Source organism: Pan troglodytes, chromosome 1 (genome assembly GCF_028858775.2).
Source record: "Pan troglodytes isolate AG18354 chromosome 1, NHGRI_mPanTro3-v2.0_pri, whole genome shotgun sequence".
NCBI lineage: Eukaryota > Metazoa > Chordata > Mammalia > Primates > Hominidae > Pan > Pan troglodytes.
In genome coordinates, this window is record NC_072398.2 from 203655010 (window position 1) to 203673496 (window position 18487).

The 18487-nt window shown below is 51.2% G+C and overlaps 2 protein-coding genes and 1 non-coding gene across 5 annotated transcripts; all 3 read right to left on the minus strand.

Moving 5' to 3' along the window:
- Positions 1 to 484: 484 nt before the first annotated feature.
- Positions 485 to 14826, minus strand: TMEM222 (transmembrane protein 222). Of its 3 annotated transcripts, XR_001719104.3 has the most exons (7): positions 14537 to 14804; positions 6124 to 6208; positions 4827 to 4858; positions 2881 to 2977; positions 2654 to 2784; positions 2181 to 2268; positions 485 to 1551 (listed from the first exon to the last, which is right to left on the minus strand). XR_001719104.3 is itself a non-coding variant. In XM_016957119.3 (6 exons), the coding sequence occupies exons 1-6, from the start codon at positions 14728 to 14730 to the stop codon at positions 1464 to 1466; spliced, it is 627 nt and encodes a 208-aa protein (XP_016812608.1). In that variant the 5' UTR covers positions 14731 to 14826; the 3' UTR covers positions 485 to 1463. The 3 variants fall into 3 exon arrangements, 2 of the variants coding, with proteins under 2 accessions (XP_016812608.1, XP_016812605.1); XM_016957119.3 differs by lacking the exon at positions 2181 to 2268 and having other exon boundaries at positions 14537 to 14826; XM_016957116.3 differs by lacking the exon at positions 2181 to 2268 and having other exon boundaries at positions 2654 to 2977.
- Positions 10395 to 13399, minus strand: LOC101057190 (actin, alpha skeletal muscle-like). Its single transcript, XM_016957128.3, has one exon. It carries the CDS (start codon positions 11723 to 11725, stop codon positions 11132 to 11134), a length of 594 nt encoding a protein of 197 aa, XP_016812617.1. The 5' UTR covers positions 11726 to 13399; the 3' UTR covers positions 10395 to 11131.
- Positions 11603 to 11709, minus strand: LOC112206968 (U6 spliceosomal RNA). The gene has a single exon (XR_002941444.1). It is a non-coding gene; the product is annotated as a U6 spliceosomal RNA (small nuclear RNA).
- Positions 14827 to 18487: the final 3661 nt, after the last annotated feature.

Genomic DNA, 18487 nt, shown 5'->3' on the forward strand with positions numbered 1-18487 from the left:
GAAAGGCTTCAGGGAGGAAGTGGCTTTTAAGCTGGGCCTTGGTTAGGCAGGGCTGCCATGAGAGGGATGGTGGAGAGGAAAGGATCGGAGGCAAGCGAAGGCTGGATGGATACAGGGACCAGAGGCTGGCAGTGCTCTTGGCTCATCCCCAACTCTGCACCCCGAGGGGTGGTGGGGACAGCAGTGGAGGCTCTACTCAGCCCTAACCCCAAGCCTACAAGTCCTTCCCAACAGGGACGATGGAAGGGGTTTCAATGCCCACCTGCCTTTGGAATGGGGAATGGAGAATGGCAGGGAATCCCGACTGCAGAGGCGGGATATACCTGAGGGATGCTGATGTCCCCAGGCACTGGACACAGACTCAACCATGGCGCTGGCAACCAGACCCTTGTCAAGGGTAATAAGGTCCCAAGAATACCAAGATGCTATGAGCTAAGGGGCAAGGGGGCCCCAGAGAGGGAGAAAACAATGACAGGGCACCAACTGGAGTCAAAACTCTTTATTGTCCTGCCCAGGGAGCCCTTCCCAAAGGAATCCACAGAGCAGGGGGGCGAGGCGGGCGGCACAGGGCCTTGGTGACAACGTGAAGTAAGGGGGAGCTGGAGTTAGGTGGGGGACAGCCCCTTCAGCTCCCTGATGGCACTGGCTGTGCTGGCAGGCCACCCAGGGGAGCCATCACCAGCGTATTTTGGACCCAGGGGAGCCATCACCAGCATGAGGTCCACACCTGGGGCTGGGGCTGAGTGCTGTCTACACTGCTCTGTCTACACGGTTACTCTGGCACTCGTCAGGTCCACTCACCTCTCTGGACTCAAACTGCAGGGGGAGATGGGTCCAATGCTGGGAGGCGCTGGGAGGCACTGAGAGGCCGTGGAACAGTGAAGAGCGGACTGCACGGGCTGGAGGATGCCAGATGGGCACACATGTCCCCCAGGGCAGCTGCCGGCAGGAGTCTGACAAAGGGACCCAGCCAGCCCCTCTGGACCATTCTAGAGGCCAGTGGTGAAGGTTCTGAAGCAACTTGGCTTATAGAGACACGTTAAGTGTACCCGGTGCACCCCATGCTGGGACCAGCTCTGGTCCCAGGGCCACCTTGACAGGTGAGCCCAAATGTCCTCCTCTCCCCATACTGGGCACTGTGCTGAGGCAGGACCCCAGCAGGTGGTGGCGGGAGCAGCTCTACAGAGGGAAGCCAAAGCCTTTCAACAGAAGAACAAAGGGGCTTCCAGGGCCGGAGTCACAGGCCTGGGGAGGAGGGGACAGGGTGCTTCTGAGAGGCAGGGAGACAACAAACCCCCACTTCATGCTGGTCCTCAGTCCTTCCATCCTGCCAGCCCCGACCCCCGGTCCACAACAGCAGGCCCAACCCTGCCTTTTGGGGTGAGAAGAAAAAAATCTGGAACCAAAAGGGATGGTGGCTGTTTCCTCGGGACCCTGGTGGGTGTGGGGCCACCGAGCAGCCATCACCGGAGGTTAAAGACCAAGCTGACGGTGAGGATGATGCCCAGGAGAAGGATGAAGGGCAGCCAGGTCTTCACGAAGGCCCCAACGCTGACAGAGAGAAAGGAGCGAGCATAGGTGGGCAGGGCCTGGTGAGCAGGCATACGGCCCGCAGCCCTGAGCACCGACAGACCCCAATAGGGCTGCCATCCCTAAGGAAAACCCTACAACCACCCCCTCATCCCAAACTTGGCCAATCAAGGAAGCAGGCTGGGCGTGGTTGCCCACTATGGGGGATCACCAGCTATGGTCCCGGGCAGGGGCTGCTCCGCGCTCCTGGTGGTTTACTGACACCTCGCTGGTTGGGAACAGGAGACATACTCCCCATTTCTAGGCCTCACTGGCTCCATCTATAGCCACCTACCTCTAGGGTCTCCAGCAAGAGGACCAGGAATTGCAGTTTGGGTATGGAAGCCACGTGTGCCCTCTGACTATGGACTTCATAATGGGGACTACTGGGAGCTCTGGGGCTGGCAAGGGTCAGCAGTGTTGTGGCTGGAGCCAAGCAGCTGGGAGCCACGGGTCTGGGTTCAACCTCTGTGTGACCACAGTTATTCTCAGGGGACTTCTAAAAGCCATGCAGTACTTAAAAATATCCCCAAAAGTCTTCTTTTCAGAAGCTCTTAATGATGAACATGGCTAAGAGGAAAGCTTGGAGAGGCGGCCAGATCAGCACTAACCTATGCTGGCTCACGAGTCTGGGCTCTGCTGTGTCCATGCTGTGGCAACCATGGGCGACTCACTCAATCTCTCTGCCTAGGAAGGGACCTGTGGGGCAGTCATTATGAGAGGATCTATCTGCTCACTTTACCGGAGCACAGGGATCCGTAGAAGCCTCCCTGAGGAGCGGGAATCATTGCCCGCATTTCACCAAAGACAGCTGTGGCTGAGAGAGACCAAGGCAGTTGCCCATGGTCTCACAGCGGGCACGTGCCAGAGCTGCATTTGGGGCCCAGGTGGAGCTGGACTTCAGCACAGCCACCTCCCTCTCCATCAGGCCCTCAGCTCGTCACTCTAGAACCACCATGGCTCCAACTGGCATCTGTTCCAACTGTCCCGGCTGACTGAAGGATGCTAGGAATGGTCTTTCTAGGATCCTTGGGAGAGCAGCCTCTGGGCAGTGTGTGGGTGGGCGGGCAGGAGGGCAGCTCACCTGACGTACTTCCCGTAGAGCAGGCAGAAGAAGCAGAGCGTCACCATATTCCAGTTGGTGCTGTTGTTGTAGCGCATCAGATTCAGGGCCAATGCCACGTGCGAGTGGCAGTTGTCACAGCAGAGATTGTGCTGGAGGCACCAGAAGGGCTGGTCAGGATGGGCTGCAGGGGAGCCTCCCCCCTGGTCCCCACCTGGGGAGTGCTGGTGCCGCCCTGGCCCACCTACCATGCGGTGCTTGTACTCCTCAGAGGCGTCGTGCACAGCCGTGTCCCATGCGTTGGGCCCGCTAGCATAGACCTGAGCAGGGTCCAACTTCCAGTACCTAGGGGGAGAGAAGGGCTCTGGACACTTGCTTGGCTCCTTTGTGCCCTCAGCTCTATGCACGTCCTCTGAGGCCTGCCCTGTGCCCGGGCCTGAGCTGGGTGCTGAGGTGTACAGTAAGCCAGATCTGGGGCAAGTGTTATGTAGCAGTCAACTGTGACACAGGGTGAGGTGGCCGGTCCCATCCTGGGGGGATATGGAATGAAATTGGGGGTGCTATGCTCTGAAAGTCTGTGTCCCCAAGTTCATATGTTGAAATCTTAACCCTCAAGGTGATGGTATGAGGAGGTGGGGCCTTTGGGAGGTGATTAGGCCATGGGGTGATTAGCTCTCATGAATGGGATCCGTGTCCTTATAAAAGAGCCCTGAGGGAGACCCCTCACCCCTCCACCACGTGGGGACACAGTGGAAAGGCACCTCAGGCCCTCACCAGACACTGACTCTACCAGCACCTGCACCCAGGACTGTCCAGTCTTCAGAACTGTGAGAAATACATTTCTGTTGTTTCTAAGATACCCAATTGATGAGATTTTGTTATGGCAGCCAGAATGGACTAAGACGGGGTGTGAGAAGGCTTCCTGGAGGTGACACCTGGGTCCAGTCTGAAGGAAGAGGGTTAGGCAGGCATAGAAAGAAGAGGTGGGCATTCCAGGCTGAGGGAACAGCTTAAGCTAAGTGACAGGCATAAAACTGTGCAGCATGTCCCATAACTGAAGTGACTGAGCCCTCCTGGAGGATGCAGAAAGAGAAACACGGTGATAGAATGCTGGCAGCTAAGGCTGGAGATGTAGGTGAGGCCACATCATGCGGGGAGTTTACCCAGCAGCAAGCACTCTCCCCTAGTCTCCCAAGCAGCTTGCCAGGGTGAGTGGCAGGGAAGCTGATGGTGCTAAAGCCCATAAACCTCAAGGTGGGTGAGAATTGCTGTTCCAAGCACCAGAGTGCCTGGTGGGTCTCAGGCCAAGGAGAGCTGGGAGGTCAGGGCGCCCCCTGGCTGTTGTATAGGGGAATGGCTTGGTGGAGGAGTCTAGAGACCATGGCCTGGACTGGGGCCGCTTAGGGGCTACTGCTTGGAAAATGATGCCCTTAAAACCGTCCTTGAAGAGCAGTCTGGCAGCGAACACCTGGTGGCCCAGAGACTCCTGGACTACACTGCTGCCTGCCGGAGGAAGCCAGAGCAGGCAGCAGGAAGCCCTGCTCCAGGCCATCTCAGCTGTGTGGGACACCAACTCCTCCTCAGCCCAGTCCCTCCTCCCAGTGCAGCCTTGGGCAACAGGTCACCTGAGGACACTGATGACTGAGGCACTCTCACCAGGCCCACAGCTGAGGTGGGCACCCGAGACTGCAAAGATGAAGACCAAATGTCCCAAACCAAACCAGCAATAGCTCCCAGAAGGCTGAACGGTTTTTATTCTCTCCAACCAGAACTTTCCAGCAGAGCTCCAAACAATGCCTCTCTTCTATCTTCCATGCCTCATTTGTTCCCAAAGGGCAGGAGAGTGAGTCTAGAGGGAGACAGATCTGGGTGTGGGTCCCAGCTCTGCCACTTCCTGTGTGACCTTGACCAAGTCCCTTCCCTTTCCTCACCCTTGCCATGGAGTTGAAAATACAAACCTGAAGAGCTGTGGCAAGGCCCAGATGGTCTACAGGTAAAGGCCCTAGCCAGGGGCTGGTGCGGTAGGCACTCTGTATGGGGTTGCCATGCTCTGGTGGACCCTGGCTGACCTCTCCCCCGACCCCAAATACTCTATTCTCAGGGTGCTGGCCCCTCCTGTGCCCCAGAAGGCCTGGCCCGCCAGGGCAGGAGCGACCTGCCTCTAGAGCCAGTCACATGGGTGTTCATCACTTACTTGGCAGGCTTTCCAAAGGCCATGTTGTCCTCCTGTTGAGGGACAAAAGCAGAGGTCAGTGACGAACTTACATTTGGGTCAGATGACAAACCTGGGTAGGTGGCAGAAGTGCAGTGACTTAGAAGAGGGTATGTCGGGGGTGGGGGGGCCAGAAGTGGGGCCTGGGCCCTGCCCCGGGGCTGGCATGGCATCTAAAGAGCTAGCAGCTGTTCTGCAGGAAGAAGGCAGTGTGGCACAAGTGCACAGAGCACTGCATCAGAGACCAAAGACCTGGGGCTCCAGCTGCCACTGTCCCTTGGTGTGGCACCCAGGAATTCTCTTGCCCTCTCTGGGCCTCATTTTCTCCAAGTTCTCTGGTCAGTCTTCTCTGATCTCTGAGGACCAGCAGGAGGTTTCCATCATGGTCTGGCCTCCTGACTCAACAGTGGTGGCCCACATGGAGACCATCTCCGCGCCCAGCAGTCTGACTGCATTCATAGCAGGGCGGGGGCGCTGGGCCCAGAGGGACTTCCTGTGAGGGAGACACTGCAGTGAAGTCCTAGACTCATCACATTATTCCTGGGGTACAGGACTTACACAGAGACAGACTCTGGGTTCAGATCAGGGAGACCCTGCTGACAGACCTGGTCAATGATTAATCACCATAAAAACATATGATAAAGTAATGGATGTGAAAGTATTTTTAAGTACAAAGTGACAGACCTTTGTCGTGTTAAGATGATCATGACAACTATTAATATAAACAGGTTGGTGCCACCACACCCCTTCAGTCCAGCCTCTGACACCTGGAGACAGGATGATGCATGCTCCTCTGCTGCTAGCCCACTGGACCAGTCTTGGTCACAGCCCCAGGGAACAGACCTGAGAACACAGCTGCTTCATTCTAAAGCCCCACCCCCTCTTCTCCATGGCCACACCCAGGGAACCGAATCAGCCTCCCCTGTCCCCCCACCTTGACTCCCACCTTCTGAAGGTCCAGAGATGTGGTTCCTGGATGGTCTGACTCTCCACTCTTGCCTCTAATCCCTACCCATGTCTCGGTACCCCAGGGGTGGGGGCAAAGGGCTGGGTCAGTTACTTAAGAATCCTTCTGGCCACACTGCCCTCCCGGCCTGTCCTGGAGGCAAGAGAAGGGGGAAAGGGGTCAAACACTGGTGAGGGGCAGAGGGCCAGGGCCAGGACTGCGGGTTATCTACGTTCTCCTGGGTCTGGGGAGACGAAGCCTGCCTGCAGGCAAGACAGGACAGCCTTCCACTTAAACCTTGGAACCCCCCGGGTGGGCAGAATGGGGACTCACCGAGACAAAGTAGGGGCCCGCAAAGTCCCGAATGACTCCTGTGGATGTGCAGATGCCCATGTGGCCGATGATGGGGAAAAACCACCTGTGAGGAAAAGGACGGGGAAGGGACAGAGCTTAGGGGATCTTTCAGCCAGTTAGACGGATGCTGGGGACCCTTCATACAGTACAGAAGCATGTGAATATTACGTTTCATTGACAGGTGGCCATTAGGGTGGTCCAGAAGGCTGGGGAAGCACAGACAAGGGTAACTGCAAACCGACAGCACAATGGGATACCTCAGCATCCCGCCAGGATGGCTGTAACTCAAACGACAGCAACACCAATGCAGGTGAGGGCAAGGGACAACCAGAGCTCTCATTCACTGCTGGTGGGAGGGATAAACTGTTTCTACCTTTTTTTTTTTTTTCAAATGGAGTCTCGCTCTGTCGCCCAGGCTGGAGTGCAGTGGCACAATATTGGCTCACTGCAACCTCCGCCTCCCGAGTTCAAGCAATTCTCCTGCCTCAGCCTCCTGAGTAGCTGGGACTACAGGTGTGCACCACCACGCCTGGGTAATTTTTGTATTTTTAGTAGAGATGGGGTTTCACCATGTTGGCCAGGATGGTCTCGATCTCTTGACCTCGTGATCCACGTGCCTTGGCCTCCCAAAGTGCTGGGATTACAGGCATAAGCCACTGCACCTGGCCTACCATTTTGTTTTTGAGATGGAGTCTCGCTCTCTTGCCCTGGCTGAAGTGCAGTGGCACAATCTCAGCTCACTGCAACCTCCGCCTCCTGGGTTCAAGCAATTCTCCTGCCTCAGCCTCCCGAGTAGCTGGGACTACAGGAGTGCACCACCATGCCTGGCTAATTTTTGTATTTTTAGTAGACATGAGGTTTCATCATGTTGGCCAGGCTGGTCTCGAACTCCTGACCTCAAGTCATCTGCCTGCCTCGGCCTCCCAAAGTGCTGGAATTACAGGCGTGAGCCACCGCACCCGGCCTGTTTCTACCATTCTGGAAAACAGTTTGGCACTATACTAAATGCCTCAGCAGTTTCACTTTTGCAACCTTCTTTGCCCTCACCCCTGGGAAATAACATTTGCCAAAACTCATTGAACTGTACTCTTAAAATGTGTACATTTTATTATATGTAAACTATAATTCAATAAAATTGATAAAAACAACTAGAAAGAATCCAAATGTTCAACAACAGTACGATGAATAAGTGTGGTATAGTTATACATTGAAATAGTCCATAACAATGAAAAACAGTGTCACTTCTGCTACACACAACACAGGCTTTCACAGACATAAGGGTGAATGAAGGAAATCTTACACAGAGTACGTAACATAGCACTCTGTTTACATGAAGTCCAAGAAAAGGCAAAACTGATCTATGGCTAGAGGTCCACAGCGGGGTGGAATCTGTGGTAGAACTGACTGGGAGGGCACAAGGCGGTCCTCTGGGTCTTAGCATTGCTTTCTAGCCCCCGTCTGGGTGGCGGTTACATGAGTGTGTGATATGCAAAAATTCTTCCTGCTGTATACTTGAGATTCGCACACCGTTTGGTACATAAGTTATACCTCAATAAGAAAGTTAAAAAAAAAAAAAAGGTGGGCGGACATGACACCAATGTGGGTGGGGGAGTTCAGGAAAGGCTTCCCTGAGGAAATAACAAAGAAACAGAATGTGCAAGGGTAGAAATTGGAACAGAAGCATGGTGTATGCCAGGAAATAAAAGTTCCTTTTTTAAAAAACCATGGGCATTAAAAAACAACAATAAATCTCAGATGCACCCCAATATGTCACACATAGGAACCCTAGACCTGTCTGCGTTCTGAGAACCATGGCCCTACAGGACCTGGGTGCTGGAGAGACCGATCCAGTTTAAGGAGAACTCACAGGGCCAGTGGCCGAGTCCTGGCCTCAATGCTGCCTGGGCACGAGCATAAAGCACCTGGCTAGGGGTGGAGGCCAAGCCTCCAGAGACGCAGTTTAAAAAAGCAGTTACAGGGGGCTGGGGTGGAGCCAGTAAAGACTTCACAGAGGAGGTGACTTTTAACCTTGAGCTGTGAAAGGACACAACATCAACAGGCAGAAAACAACACTGCAGAGCAAGAAAGTGGTACATGTGCCTGGAAGAACGCAAGGGGGAGAGGCCAGCTCAGGGGCTACTGCTGTACCACTGGCAAGAGATGATGGAGGTCCTGACTAGAGGATCAGGGGCAGGGTGGTGAGAAGCACATGGATTCAAAAGATCTTTCAAGTGAAGACTGGAGAGTTTACGACTGACAGGATGGGGGTCTTCCAGGTCTACAGCTTGAGCGCTTGAGACAATGGTAGGGCCAGAGTGGTCTTTTGAGAATTGAACTCAGATTCCATCATTCCCCTGTTCAACACCTATTAATGCCTTCCTACTACACTTATAATACACTTCGAACTTCTTCCAACACTGTGGTGCTAATTATCCCTTGAACTTCATCTCAGTCCCCTCTCTAGCTACACTGCCTGCTTGTGGCCTCAAACACGCCAAACCCTCCCACCCCATGCTTTCTCTGTATCTGCCCTCTCCTCCATCTGGAACACTCTTCCCAGAGAGCATGGCACAGCTGACTCCTCACTGATTAGGCCTCAGCCTCACTGTCACCTTCGGAGGTCTTGCCTGAACGGTGTCTTCCAGCACAGCCACCCAATCCGAGATCCCACTACAATGCTTTACTTCCCTCATAGTATCTACTACCATCCAAAATTATCTTGGTTATTTGCATGCTGTCTCTCCACTAGAACATAAGCTCCAAGAGAGACAGGATTTTTTCTTGTTTACTACGGCAGTGCCTGTATATAGCTGCAACTCACTAAATATTTGTTGACTAAATAATGAATGAACATCCTGCATTTAAGAGTAGAGTCTGGGGCTGGGTGCTGTGGCTCACGCCTGTAATCATAGCACTTTGGAAGGCCAAGGCAGTTGGATTGCTTGAGCCCAGGAATTTGAGACCAGCCTGGGCAACACAGTGAGACCCTGTATCTAAAAAAATCTAAAAATTAGTTGGAGGATCACTTGATCCAAGGAAGTTGAGGCTGTAGTGAGCCAAGGCTGGGCCCAGGAAGTTGAGGCTGCAGTGAGTCAAGGCTGGGCTCAGTGGCTCACGCCTGCAATCCCAGCACTTTGGGAGGCAGAGGCCAGTGGATGACTTGAGGTCAGGAGTTCGAGACCAGCCTGGGAAACATGGCGAAACCCTGTCTATACTAAAAATACAAAAATTAGATGGGCATGGTGGCATGTGCCTGTAATCCCAGCTACTCGAGAGGCTGAGGCACGAGAATCACTTGAACCCCGGAGGCGGAGGTTGCAGTGAGCTGAGATCACGCCACTGCATTCCAGCCTGGGTGACAAAGCAAGACTCTGTCTCTAAATAAATAAATAAATAAAATTTAAAACAACAAACAAATGCCAAGAGTGAAGTCATGCTCAGATATCATCTGGGTTGAGGCTTGCCTTTGTTCTGGGCAAGTTACTAATTCCCATCTCTCTGTGGATAGTAAAAATTACCTTAATGAGGAGCTATTGCGAGGATTAAATGGATAGACTTATCCATTTACACAGTGCCTAGGACTCTGCCTTCCACTTGGCAGCTGCTCAATGTTGTCATCTTGAGGTGTTTAATACATAAGCACTATCTGACTGACTGCACTAACATACAATAAGTTGCAGAAGATCCATAGGCCACAGGATGGACATTCAGGATTATGGGAAAGTAGCTCATCCTGATCTCAGGACTGCCCTCCACCCCCATCTCTGCCCCCTAATCCTTTCATCTGCTTGGGAGGAAGTCTGGGTCCAACCAGGATTCCACACGCCACAGCTGTGCTGGCAGCAGTGGATGGAAATCAGAGTAAAGGCTGGAAGCCCCAGAGAAGAAACCCTCAAAGTGGTCTGTCAGCCTGGAAGCTCCAGGAAGGCAGCTCCAGAGCCGCTTTGTGGACTACCTTCTATTCAGGACCTAGTACATAATAGGTGCTTTATAAAGATACAATAAATGAATAAATGACTCACTCATCCTGGAGCTCAATCTGGGAAGGTAGGCTAACTCAGCAAAAGCGCACCACACTGGCTTCTAAGACTTACTTCCTCATCTATAAAATGGGGACAATAGTATCTACTTTCATAGGTTGACATTAGGATTGAGTGAGTGAACATACAATGTTTAGGACAGAGTAAGCATCTAATCTTAGCTGTTTTTATTAGTAGCAGCAGCTATTAAACTAGTTTCTTTTTTTTCCCTTTTTTTTGGTTACAGCAGCACTTTTATTTTTCCTTACACAATGACATGCCGCTGGGGCCTAATGTTCTCACATAACAGTAGAAAACCAAAATCTGTTCTCATCTCCTTAAAGAATCGAGAATTGCATACAAAAAAAAACCTTACATAAATTAAAAGGATGAATACATTTACAGGTGTAAATGCAAACTGCTTCCAACTCAAAGCAAGTCACAGCCCACAGTGTTCTGGCAGGAAAACATCAGCTAAGAAAGGAAACTGGGTCCTATGGCTTGGCCTTTCCAACCCTGACAGACCAGCAGGACAGAAACAACTGGTTCAGGAGCCCTTGTCAGCCTCTAGAGAAATCCCAGAACACTCAGCCATGACATATTAATACCCTGCAAAGATCGGAGACTGCTGGCCATGCAGACTCACCAAGTCAGACTTGTCTTCCACAAGCACATTCTTACCTTGCCACGCAGTGACCAAGCCACGTGTACTAAGGGTTGAAAGCAAAGATATGTACAGGGTATTAAACAAATACCAAGGGGAACAGTTAACTTGAATACAAGGTCAAAATCAGCAACAAGTTCTACAATCCAGTGCTGATATTAGATACAAGCTTCAACGACAATTTCTTTTCGAAGGCTTATTCCATTTTCGTGAGGCTAGCATGAGGTATATGCATTTGCCAGGGCCAATTTATACTTCTGAATTAACCCATGCAGCAAATGCTACGCATCGGCTCGCAGTCCATTTAGAAGCATTTGCGGTGGATGATACAGGGGCCTGACTCGTCATACTCCTGCTTGCTAATCCACATCTGCTGGAAGGTGGACAGTGAGGCCAGGATGGAGCCGCTGATCCACACAGAGTACTTGCACTCTGGGGGCACAATGAGCTTGATCTTCATGGTGCTGGGTGCCAGGGCGTTAATCTCCTTCTGCATCCTGTCGGTGATGCCCGGGTACACGGTGGTGCCTCTGGATAGCCCTACGTTGGTGTATAGGTCTTTGCGGATGTCTACGTCACACTTCATGATGGAGTTGAACGTGGTCTCGTGGATGCCGCAAGATTCCATATCCAGGAAGGAAGGCTGGAACAGCGCCTCCGGACACTGGAACCGCTTGTTGCTGATGGTGATGACCTGGCCATCCGGCAGCTTGTAGCTCTTCTCCAGGGAGGAGGATGTGGTAGTGGCCATCTCCTGCTCGAAGTCCAGGGAGACAAAAATATGGAACGCTTCACGAATCTGCATGTCATCCTTGCGCAGGCGCCATGCTAATCTTCTCTGTACCGTTCCAATTTTAGTATATGTGCTGCCGAGGCGAGCACTAAACTGGTTTTTCATGCAGAATTACCAACATCTCTGAGGGGGCAGACAGATCTTTGGGTTCCATTTCCTCCTCTGGTCTCTCCTCCAAAGACAGGTGACAGTTACTTGCGCCACATCTATGCCTAGCTCTGCAATCATCACTATACAGTAATACTACGATGGCTAATTGACCTTTCTCTCCCTCCTGCTGGAGGTGAGTCCTTTGAAGGTGACATGGTTTGGATCTGTCCCCGCCAAATCTCCTGTCAAACTGTAGTCCCCATATTGGAGGTGGGGGCTGGTGGTGGGATCATGAGGCTGGTTTTCTCATAAATGGTTCAGCACCAACCCTTTGGTGCTGTTCTTGTGATAGTGAGTTTTCCCAAGATCTGGTTGTTTAAAAGTGTGTAGCATCTCCCCCCTCACTCCCTCTTGCTCCTAATCCCGCCATGTGAGATGCCTCCCTCCCCCTTTGCCTTACACCATAACTGGAAGCTTCCTGAGGTCTCCCCAGAAGCAGAAGCCACTATGCTTCCTGTATAGCCTGCAGAAGCATGGGTCAATTAAACCTCTTTTCTTTAGAAATTATCCAGTCTCAAGTATTAGTGCAAGAATGGACTAACACAGAAGGGAACATGAACCCTTTGACAGGAACACAGTGTCTTATTCATCTTGGTCTTATGAACACCTGTACACAGATCTGAATAGAAATGGGCTATGAGCTGCTTTTGGCCCAGGTGACAAGGGATTGCGGTGCCTCCACCTCACGCTGCTACCATTCTCCGCAGAGGACCACGCCACAGATGGTGTTTTTGAGAATAAGAAAGGCTAAAGAGAGTTTAGGATCACAAGACAGGTTTTAAGAAAACTAATACATTTCCTGAGTATCCCACCCAGTTATTTTCTTTTTTTTTTGAAACGGAGTTTTGCTCTTGTTGTCCAGGCTGGAGTGCAAAAGCACGATCTTGGCTCACCGCAACCTCCACCTCCCGGGTTCAAGCGATTCTCCTGCCTCGGCCTCCTGAGTAGCTGGGATTACAGGCATGTGCCACCACCCCGGCTAATTTCGTATTTTTAGTAGAGATGGGGTTTCTCCATGTTGGTCAGGCTGGTCTTGAACTCCTGACCTCAGGTGATTCGCCCACCTGGGCCTCCCAAAGTGTGGGATTACAGGCGTGAGTCACCACGCCCGGCCCCTGTTATTTTCACACTAATATTTTATTTTCTTCACAGCACTAATCACTATCAGGTGCTCTTTTATTAGCTTACTTGTTTACTGTCTATCTCCTTCCACTATGACTTAAACTCTCAAAAGTGTAAAGACCATATCTCCTTTATTCATCACTGTATATTCGCATCACCTAGAACTATCTGGGAACACAGGGGTCACTTAGCACATGTGTTAGAAGAACACTGAATGAATTAATGTACACATTTTCCTAAGATTTTATTTCATTATTTATTTTGAGACGGAGTTTCACTGTGTTGCCCATGCTGAAGTGCAGTGGTGCAATCTCGGCTCACTGCAAACTCCACTTCCTGGATTGAGGCGATTCTCCTGCCTCAGCTTCCAGAGTAGCTGGGATTACAGGCACGTGCCACTATGCCCAGCTAATTTTTGTATTTTTAGTAGAGACGGGTTTCGCCACGATGGCCAGGTTGGTCTCGAACTACCTACCGATCCACCCTCCACTGCCTCCCAGAGTGCTGGGATTACAGGCATGAGCCACCGCGCCTGTCCCAATATTTTATTTTTAAAGAACAGATTTGGATGCTCTTATATGCATAAGTATTTGAAAACACAAAATAATTCAAGTATTTTAACATAATTCAAAAACTACGATCTTTTTAGAATCAGCAACACCTAAGGCCCCAAATGATCCCTTCTCCACATCACCACTGGCTGTTATTGATAGCGGAACAAGCTATCCCATCAGGTGAGAGTGGATAAGATGTAGTGCAAAGAGCAAGTTAGATCAGAAGACTGAGCTCTTCATGCCTTTGCTTATTGGGGTGCGAACCTGATCAAGACACTTAATGCTACAAGCAGCTCAGCTTCACCATCTGAGAAGATAACCTACCTTAGAAAATGGATGTTTAATTCTGATAAAATGGGTGTTTAAGAGCTTGGCAAACTGTCCAGCACGGTGAGGAGGGGTTACGTTTATCAGCTGTCAAGGCTGAAGCAGGAGGGCAAACCACCTCTCCCCATGTGAGAGCTCCTCCCAAAAGGCGCCAAGTAGTACCAGAGCACCTGCTTCTCCCCTGACAAAGGCTGATGTTGCAGAAAGAACTTTGGTCTGGGAGGCAGACAACCTGGGATCTAAACCCAGTTTGCAACTGAGATGGCACGTGAGACAAAGGGTTGGACTCTCAGATCTCTGGGGGCCCTTCCAATGTTGACATCCCAGGATCTCGTGTGGTCCCAACCAAACTCCCACTCTTGCTCCCAGACCCAGCAGTATGTCTGGAATATGGTAAGCGACCAGTAAGCATTTGCTCAATGAGAGAATAAACCAGTGAATTAATAAAAATGTCTCCTCAGATCCGATAAGGGGCTCCCTCTTCTACACACTCACAGCTCGAGTCTCCCAGCCACTTGCCCTTTCCTGCTGGCCTACAACTCTCTCCCCGGCTACACCAGGTGTATTGAGAGCAGGCAGCGTGTCCCAGCCGTGTGCACAAACTGGCACTACATGGATGGCGGGGTTCTGGTGACTGGGCGAGGCGTGCGGGCCAGACCCGAGGAAAAGGCTTGCTGCGCGTCGGGGCCGGAGGCTAGCCCGGCCCGACTCCGGCTCTCCCTGGGCCCTCCTCGTCCCCAGGCGGATGCCGGAAGAGACTCACGTGAGCACCGGGATGGGCGTCCACACCACGCAGTAGGGGAAGCGACTCCGTTCCACATCCATGGCGACGCCGCCGGAGCCTTGATATTGCTTCATGTCCGTCTCGGCCGCCGTCGGCGCCTCCACTTCCGCCATCCTGGGCGGGGGTGGCGGCGGCGGCAACAAGAGCAGAGAACTCCCTTCCGCTTCCGCCATGCGGCGCGCGGCGCGCGGCGCGCGCCCCGCTCCGACTGGCCCCGGCTCTGGTGCCGCTCGTCCCCATGGCGTCACTTCCCGGAGATGGGGTCCGCCCCGCTTGGCCTTCCCCCGGGAATCCGAGCCGCGTTCCTCTGGGCCCGGCCAGCCCCGCCCCACTCCCTATGCGCCTGCCAGCCCCGAGTCTTTGCCGCTTACGCCCCGCGGCTGCAGAAGGGATGCTCTCAGGCAGTTCGCAGTCTAGCGCCGGAGACTTATAAAGAACTCTAATTCAGTACGCTGAGGGCTCCTAGGAGGTGTGGTACAGTCGCTATTTATTGAGCACTTCTTAGGTGCCAAGCACTTGACATGAATTGTTTCTAATCCCCATAAACTAATTAGACATCCAAATTAGGTATTCCCTCCTGTTACACGTGAGAAACTGAGGTTCAAAAGGTGAGAGACCACGATTCAAACCCAAGTCTTTTTTTTTTTTTTTTTTCTGAGGCGGAATTTTTTCTCTTGTTGCCCAGGCTGGAGGGCAATGGCACAATCTCGGCTCACTGCAACCTCCACCTCCCAGGTTCAGGCGATCCTGCCTCGGCCTCCCGAGTAGCTGGGATAACAGGCGCGTGCCACCACGCCCGGCTAATTTTTGTATTTTTAGTAGAGGTGGCGTTTCACCATGTTAGCCAGGATGGTCTCAAACTCCTGACCCTGTGATCCGCCCGCCTTGGCCTCCCAAAGTGCTGGGATTATAGGCGTGAGCCACCGCGCCTGGCCCAAACCCAAGTCTTATACCTCCCTTGCCCTTTTCATTCTGTGGCCCTCTCACGAGGTAGTGGTAGCATAAAGGAAGACACACACAGTTGTGTGTGCGCACGTGTGTGTGTGTGTGTATTTTATTGTATATACAGGGAAGACTTGCTGGAAGATAGGATATTATTGAGTTGAGTCTTGATGTTTGCCATGTGGCACAGGAGTGGAAGTATGAGTGCAGCGGTACAAAGAAAGGAAGGCCGTGCAGAGCAGTGTGTGCAAAAGTGTGAATACTTACTGGAGTAAATCATAAGCCTTAGATGTGATCCAATCCCTTCATTGTACAAATGGGAAAACGGGCTCAGGGAAGTTAATTGTTTGAGATCACACACAACCATAATTAGAGAGAAGCCAGGCTCAAATGTTGGACACTTTTGGCTTTTTAAAGGATGTCAAGACAAAGAAAATGAAGTCTACTGGGGTCTACTGGGGTGGGGAGGGGAAGTGGGGGACAGCCCAAAGTCAGAAGGAAGGCTGCCACTAAAAATCAGGCTTAAAGAAAAAAAAAAAGAATAAAAAGAGTAATCAGGTAAAGGAAGGTATGGACAAATGCACTCAGGAAGTTAGGAGCTTCCCATTTGGGGAAGGTCCTTCTTCCACTGAATTACCCTCCCTCAATGCTGATCTATGGAGAGCTTGCTGTCCTGTTTGTAGCACCTAATATTTTCATGTTTTTTTGTGGGGGATGTCTGTCTCTGCTATGGAACTCTAAGGTCCTTGACTTCAGTAGCTGGCACAGTTCCTGGTGCAAAGCATATGCCCACTAGATGTTTACTGATTTATTAGGTGATTGAATAAATGGATGTTGTATAAAGACCTCACAGATTCGCAGGCATGATAATGATTACAGTGGGTTAGAAAATGATTCTAACCCACTCCAAATTCTTTGAGCACATTTGTACCTCTCCTTGACCCCTGTGCAGTGTGTGATCCTTGAAGGGCAACAACCAGCATCCAGCACAGGGTTTGGAATAGATTAGGTGTGTAGTTTACAGTTGTTGAGAATAAATTACATGACTTCTTGATTCAATCACTGTAGTTATCTAATCTCTTCTGGACCACAGGCTGTGAGGAAGGTCTGTGCCTTAGACATCTCCCTACCATGACTGTCAGCCCATAATTCTAGCACAGGGTTGCTGGGTACCCTTTAAACATTTATTGTAGGTATTGATGAATAAACAACCAAAGTAAGTCTCTCAGGGCCTGCCACAAGTTTGGTAGTACTAATACACGTACCACATTTAATCTGCCAAACTTCAATGGCTTCCCGTTGCACTTCGTATGAAACACAAATATCTTACTATGGCTCACAGAGCCCTGCACCATCTGGACCCATGACCCTTCCTTATTTACTATACTACAGCCATCCTGGCCTTTTCTTTCAGTTCCTCTCATGCACTCCTTCATATTCCAGGGACTTGGCACACACTGTTCCCCTCTGCCTGAAATACTACTCCTACCTACTTAAAGCGGCTAACTTTCATTCTTCCAGTCTCAGATCAAATATTACTTTCTCAGCCCATCCCTGGTCTCCCAATCTAAATGAGAAAGCCCCCGTTAATCTCCTGTTCTTTTTCTTCATAGCTTCTTTGTAGCTATGTACTATTTGCCTCCCCCACTTGACTGGAAACTCTATTTGTCTTGCTAACATGTGTATACCCAATGCCCAGTATAGTGCCTAGCACATGGTATTTGTTTAATCAATATTTGTTAAATTGAATGAAAGGCAAATACTTACAGGCTTGGTATCACGTGCTGGTTACAGTCTAAACGCAGGAACCTGCTACCTCTTGGTGTCCCAAACCTTTTTAATGGGCTTGGGTTGGTGGGAACAGTGCTCAGGCAGAGGATCAGACGACAGAGCCCTGGCTCCTTTCCTAAGGTCCACGTCATCCTACCCTTGGCCTAGGCAGCTGCAGAAATGTGGCATGAGGAGGGCCGGGTACCTGGAGGTAGAAGCCAGATCCTCTAGGGCCTGTCCCACAGGCTTGCCCCGCACCACAACCCATCCACAAGATTTTTTTTTTTTTTTTTTTTTTGAGACAGAGTCTCACTCTGTCACCAGGCTGGAGTGCAGTGGCACAATCTTGGCTCACTGCAACCTTTGCCTCCTGGGTTCAAGCAATTCTCCTGCCTCAGCCTCCCCGAGTAGCTGGGACTACAGGTGCGCAACACCACACCCAGCTAATTTTTATATTTTTAGCAGAGATGGGGTTTCACCATGTTTGGCCAGGATGGTCTTGATCTTTTGACCTTGTGATCCACCTGCCTCAGCCTCCCAAAGTGCTGGGATTACAGGCATAAGCCACCGCGCCTGGCCTTTTTTTTTTTTTTTTTTAAATAATGGATTCATCCCTGCAGAACACTCCTTCTCACATATACACCTTGGCTCTCTCACCCAGGAGTCTGGCCTGTGCCCTGGACTCCTCTGCTGTTGCTTCCTTATCACCCATAAACAGATGGGAAATCTCCATCAAAGACTAATATTTCCTTCCAGGCTCACAGGATCACAGCAGGGTCCTGGAGGAAGCTCCTGTTATGGCTGAGCTTCGGACAGGATTGATAGGTTTCAGAGCTATCCCTCCCCCAACACACACCCCAACCTAAAATAGGAATGACCATCTGGATCCACTTATGGGTTTGGCTGGGGGAGGGAAGGATGCCAGAGCTGAAACTGTCAAGCTGGGAAACCTTTGAGGGTAAGATGCTGCTTGTTTGAAGGGTGAGCTTGGGGCATTTCCTCTCTTGGTGGGAGCCAGCGCACCCCCTCAATTGGCCCCATGTATAAGTCCCCAGGACTCACAAATCTCCTCTTTCAGGATATCTCGCTCCTGGCATTCAAGGCCCCTAATGATGCCCTCAAATTTTCCTTCCAGCCTCATTTCTCACAGTCTCCTTCGGGACTTGCCTGGAGTTAGCCTCACTGGCCTGTTTGCCCTTCACAGAACAAGTCCTGCAC

Bases quoted from the DNA above. Each gene is read 5' to 3' on its own strand.
- TMEM222 (XM_016957116.3), bottom strand. From the start codon at position 14,730: ATGGCGGAAGCGGAAGGGAGTTCTCTGCTCTTGTTGCCGCCGCCGCCA. The intron at 4,859-6,123 runs GTGAGTCCCCAT...GTCCCTCAACAG, and splicing joins CGGGCCCCTACTTTGTCTCG to GAGGACAACATGGCCTTTGG. The intron at 1,552-2,653 runs GTGAGCTGCCCT...TCTCTCTGTCAG, and splicing joins CTCTACGGGAAGTACGTCAG to CGTTGGGGCCTTCGTGAAGA.
- LOC101057190 (XM_016957128.3), bottom strand. From the start codon at position 11,725: ATGAAAAACCAGTTTAGTGCTCGCCTCGGCAGCACATATACTAAAATT.